A 5,549-nucleotide genomic window follows, 5' to 3' on the forward strand; every position below is an offset into this window, starting at 1 on the left:
AAAATGTTGTCTTAAGTAATTTACAAGAATATAAGTTTCTTACAAAAAAAATACTTATCTATTCGCACAGTACCCGTAAATAGGTAATGGTATGAGAATTGGTAAGCACTACCTGCACCTTATTTCTGCAATGGTATTACTTTAATATCAGTAAGCTAACCTTGTAGACTGACACTCCATGATCAAATTCATATAGAAATAAGATTTTGGAACTATATCATAGGCATTGGCAATAATCAATTGCGGTTTATAACAATCAATTACATGATGCCAGTTTCATATTCCATTCAGCTTACAAAGGATGCCAAGCATAATACATTTTTATATAGAAAGAGAGTAAACATATTCCTTACTTAGCCTGATCGAACAGTGTCTATTGCAACGACCAAATCATCAAATTTAGCTCCAGTAACTTCTTTTACAACCTTGTTGTCCTTCAGAATTTTGAAAGTGGGAACCACTCTAATTCCAAGCTCTTTTGCCAAGGGCTGCCAAAAACCATTAAGCACACCTTTATGAGTCAGAAAATTAGCCCTTAGAATCTGTTTGCGAGATGATTTTTTGGAAGATAATGAAGAGAATGGAAAGACTTTGGAGCCACGAAATATACTTATAAGCTGACTCTTAAGCCATCTACTTCCCTTCAAAAATTGACTCGCAAACAAAGCCTCAGTTTAAAAAGTATTAATCATAAAAATATTACTATTATTTATCTACTATTTAGCACACTAATTACAGACCCTGTTCTCTTGGTTGCAATCAAGCTTTAGAAAAACAACATCCAAATACTTTTCAGATAGTTCTTGAAACTTTGGAGCTATAATTTTGCACGGACCACACCTGCACAGTTCATAAATTCATATCTGTTATCCAAATGTGCATTTAGTATTTAGCAGCATAAACAATATTGCCATAAAGAGTCAAAATCAAATCAAGATTCTTAAAACAAACAATCCTGCAGAACCAAACCTGATAGTACTTAATATCAGTAAGCCTAAAAGATTTGAAATTAACTTTCAGCATACCAGCACAGTTTTTGTTATAACCTAATCAACCTGAAGAGGCTTGCTTTTAATAACTGATTAGAGATGACAAGTAGATCCTTAGGTTACATGGTATCCCCATGTAACTTCATGGATAATCCACTAAGCATATGGCCAAAAAACAAAAAATACAAAGTCTATGCTTATGTATAAGCTAAGTAAAGCAAGTACTCAATATTTATAAACAAATAGTTTTAAATTGCAGTCTGCATCAGAATATGCAGGTGCAACATCTCGGTTGTGGTGGTTGCAACAACCGTATTAGGCCATAAATGCAGATTGTATTGGCTTGCATTGGTCGCAATGCAACTATGAACGTATTACAACTACGACTGATTACTAGTTACAAGTACCCTGATCTGGGTCCATTTGCTTCATATCCCAAATAATAATACAACTTTGTCACAGGAATACACCGAGTACTTGGCCTTGGCTAATTTCTGAATATAATACTTAATTCTATGCTAAAGGCCAACTTTGACAATTTCCACCAATGTCAGACCGTAAAGCAAGAATGCTAAATAACACTTTTAATATTATATTTAGCACTTTCAAGTTTCAAGCACTTTTCTCATCACACTTCATTGCTACTTAGTCACTAAAGTTCCTTGCCTGATATAACCACCAAAATGCCTCTGGATCTTTTTCCCCACCTTCCATCATATAATGAATTTCATAATTTTTTTCTATTCATTCTGAACCTTCAATACTTAAGTACAGAGTATAGACAACACTGATATATTATGAGTGTATATAAGTCGAAACAATTGACTATCTCTGACCATTGTCAAAATTCAGAAACCAAGAACTCAGTGAGACAAAACTACTGCAAACTGCAAATTGAGATAAAGAAATGCTGTTAAGTATTAATACATATAAGTTTCAACCCACTTTCGTGTTATACGAGTGGATGAAATGTGCATTCAATTTTAGACCTCATAATTGTGTTAGCATGTGTGAAGTGATTTTCATTCTCCTTCTGTTTTCAACTGAAGTTGGAGAGAACAGAATGAGAAGATCAGTGATATCAAAATTGAAAAGTGAAACATAAAACTGCAGAAATGATCCGAGTCTTAGCAAAATGCATATAGAAGTAATCAGGGTATAGCTACACAGCCTACGCCCAAGGATTATGTCAAAATTAAAAGGATGCATTAGCACATACAATTTCAGTAGCTTCACTAATACTAAGGTAGCTCAGATGGAAGATTGTATCTATATGCGAATTAGTTTTTAGAGAAAGAGGAATGTAAACGGAAGACTATTTCATGAATCAAAGTCTTCCCTTTTGTTTTTTATCCTCCAAAAACTAACTCATAATAAGGTCTGTTTGCGAATTGAGTTTCAAAACTACAGAAATGATCCGAGTCTTAGCAAAATCAGCATATAAAAGTAATCAGGGTATAGCTACACCAAAAGATCATGTCAAAACTAAAAGGATGCATTAGCACATACAATTTTAGTAGCTTCACTAATCCTCCAAAACCAAACTCACAATAAGTTTTGTTTGCGAATTGAGTTTTGGAGGAGAAGGAATGGAAATAGGAAACTTTGGAGTCATCTCACCAGTGTGTTCCACGGCTCTGAAGCTTTCCATTTTCATTCTATCCCCTCCAAAATTCAGACTCTAAGGAGGGATGAAAGGGTTAAGAAGGGGGAGGAAGGGAAGGGGAAAAGAAGGAAATCTTATCCCTTGTTTGGATTGTTTGGGAGTATGAAATAATAATAATATAATAATATTTTTATTTTTTCTTTTAAAATGCAATTAACAATGAGAAATAAACAATAATATATAATTATATAATATTACTAAAAATAGTTAGCTATTTTGACATTTTATCTTCAAAAAACTCTAAATTAGGGAACTTTAAAAATAGACACATTGAAGGTTTTGAAGGGTTTGAGAAATCCTACAAAACATTCCCCTCTTCTTGATCTAACTCCCAAACAAGGGGAGGGATTTCCAAAGCTATCCCTTCCTTCCCCTCCAAAACTATACTCCCAAACAAAGTCTAAAGCTTCTGTCTACGAGTCGAGCTTTTGAAATGAAGTAAAGGAAAGGCTTTAGAGTGATCTCAGCAGTGTATTTCATGACTCTCAAACATCTATTTTTCCTCCAAAACTCAACTTGTAAACTGAACCTAAATTTATGCATGAAAGACATTCACCATAGCCTTATTTATTCGTTCATTCCTTTCTAAAACCCAACTCGTAAATAAACTAGAACAATCGAATAAAAAAATATGATTATAGATATAGACATCGATACCATTGGGTGTACATGTCGAGGACGACGGTCTTATCCCCAGCAGCCTTAACTATCGGCCAGAAAGTATCATTGTTTACTTCAGTCACCTTTCCAACTGTCACAATGGGCCCTGTGGTTTCCAAGCTGGATTTCACACTAACACTTGCACTCTTCCTCATGCTCACACTTCTGAAGCTGAGGCTAAGTTTACTACCAATGTTACCATTCTTAGAAACATAAGAACCATGTGATGATAGCCTTGTGGAAGAAGAAGAAGAAGAGGTATCAATTACCACCATTGAAGGAGAGCCAAGGGAGAGGTTCAGATTGATAGCCATTATCATCGATTTGGTAATGGTTCGACTCTATCTTGTCCAAGAAAAACTGATATCATATGGTTGGTGGACTGGGGAGGTGGAGGGAGGCAAAAAGCCTTTATTGCCCTTGTGATATGTGTGTGATGTTGTTGGTACCATAAAAAATGAGGGTGGTTTTGGTAAATTAGATGAAGCAGAACATGCACAAAGAATGAGAGTGATTGAAAGAGAAAAAAGAGCAAGTCCCATTCACTCCTTCAAAATTTTCATGTATCAATCTTAAAAAAAAAAACTAATTAGTAATTATTTTACGTTTTCCATATCCGTCACTAGTTATAAACGCTAACAAAGTTAGGGAGAATATTTGGTGTCATGTCTCATAATGTTACACTCTATATAACTATTGAGAGTAATGAGTGGAAAAAATATATTTAAATTAAAAATTTAATAATTAAATATTTTTTGACTAATTATAAATAGTGGTTGTAGGAAAATTTTTTACTATAGAGTTTAATTATGGTGGGAGACATTCTATACTTAAAAGATACATAATATATACTAAAGATGATAAACAATATCATCATATATAGTCAAGATATTTAATGTCAAATCATCATGAACAAATATATAAAACTAGAACAAGTGTACCTTAATATATTCATTGAGAATATAGTGAATGAACTTTATGTTATCCTTCATCATATATTTATCAACCTCATGCACATTATCTTTGTATGCAAATGTATGTTCATAGTAGAATATGTAGGTTTTATGACCTTCCAATTGTAAATCACTATTAGCCTTAATTTCTCTATAATGAGATGAAGAAAATCTTGTTTTGCATGTATATTGTGGTTCGAAAATATATGGAAAGTTCTTAGCCTTTAACAAAGGAAAATAGTTTATTCTTCCTGAATGTCAAGTTTCAGTAAAATACCTTTAGAAGTTACGGGTAGTAGGTACAATGCATTTCACAGAATTTAAACAAGTTTTGCTACCTAAGAAGGGTGGGGATAATGAAATCATCATACTCAAAAGAGTGTAACTTACCAAACTTTGGAGCGAAAATGGGTCTTTGCATAAATTGCTCCATGAACACTTGGCGTTGGTCCTCGTTACCAAGAAGTTGAGCCAAATCCAATTGATTAGCCTCAAAAGAGGTTTGTTGCCTCCTTGGAGCCACATTGGTGCATTGCTTCTTGGTTTTGGAAGTTAAAGCCATGAAAATGAAGGTTTTAAAAAACTAGGTTTTGAGATTTTGTGAATTGGTTTTTTTTAAGCCCTCAAACACGAAAATGAAAGTTGTCATGTGTTTGGATATGAAAATGTGTTAAGAATAGGCTCAAAAGTCACTCAAATGGTTGAGCATGGCAGTTTTTTGAGATGGTGGTTACCATGGTTTGAAGAGGTTTGAATGAAGAAGATGAAGTTTTAAAAATGGAGAAAATCCTTTAAATACTATGGAGTGTAATCGATTACTCACCTTTACTCCAGGTGAGTAATCGATTACCCTTCTCCATTATTTCAAATTATCCGATTACATAGTATGGTAATCGATTGCCATCTTTAGTTTTTGAAAATTCAGAATCTCTGATACCTTTAGTTGATTACTAGCCGGTTAATAATGAGCATTAATCGATTGCATACCCCCAAAATGTGAAATTTAAGCATTTTTAAACAAGTATAAGCATAAGTAAGCACATGATAATCATAATTAAGCAAACATATAAGCATGTAAATAAGTTTTAGGACAAGCAAGCTTTATCAAGTATGTCTAATTCTCGTCTAATCTTATAAAATGGTTCTTTAGCCTAAGGATTAGTGAAGATATCTGCTAATTGGTCATGTGTATCAACAAATTCCAAGAGTATATCTTTCTTTTGGACATGGTCTCTTAGGAAGTGATGCCTTATATCAATATGTTTTGTTCGAGAATGCATC

General features: G+C 33.6%; 1 protein-coding gene across 2 annotated transcripts; it reads right to left on the reverse strand.

Annotated features, from left to right (window-relative positions):
- Nucleotides 1-223: 223 nt before the first annotated feature.
- LOC109338781 (thioredoxin F-type, chloroplastic-like) lies at nt 224-3,673 on the reverse strand. 2 transcript variants are annotated; one of them, XM_019576095.1, is made up of 4 exons: nt 3,313-3,673; nt 741-840; nt 334-488; nt 227-300 (listed from the first exon to the last, which is right to left on the reverse strand). In XM_019576095.1, the coding sequence occupies exons 1-3, from the start codon at nt 3,633-3,635 to the stop codon at nt 354-356; spliced, it is 558 nt and encodes a 185-aa protein (XP_019431640.1). In that variant the 5' UTR covers nt 3,636-3,673; the 3' UTR covers nt 227-300; nt 334-353. The 2 variants fall into 2 exon arrangements, with proteins under 2 accessions (XP_019431639.1, XP_019431640.1); XM_019576094.1 differs by having other exon boundaries at nt 224-488.
- Between the last annotated feature and the right edge of the window lie 1,876 nt (nt 3,674-5,549).

This window comes from Lupinus angustifolius, unplaced genomic scaffold, assembly GCF_001865875.1.
Source record: "Lupinus angustifolius cultivar Tanjil unplaced genomic scaffold, LupAngTanjil_v1.0 Scaffold_41_243, whole genome shotgun sequence".
In the NCBI taxonomy this organism is placed as follows: Eukaryota; Viridiplantae; Streptophyta; class Magnoliopsida; order Fabales; family Fabaceae; genus Lupinus; species Lupinus angustifolius.

What these genes read in the sequence shown, in the direction of transcription:
- LOC109338781 (XM_019576094.1), bottom strand. Translation starts at nt 3,635, where the DNA reads ATGATAATGGCTATCAATCTGAACCTCTCCCTTGGCTCTCCTTCAATG. An exon ending in CTCGACATGTACACCCAATG is followed by an intron (nt 841 to 3,312) that starts GTATCGATGTCT and finishes TGAACTGTGCAG; the next exon opens with GTGTGGTCCGTGCAAAATTA. An exon ending in ATTGCAACCAAGAGAACAGG is followed by an intron (nt 489 to 740) that starts GTCTGTAATTAG and finishes GGTTTTTGGCAG; the next exon opens with CCCTTGGCAAAAGAGCTTGG.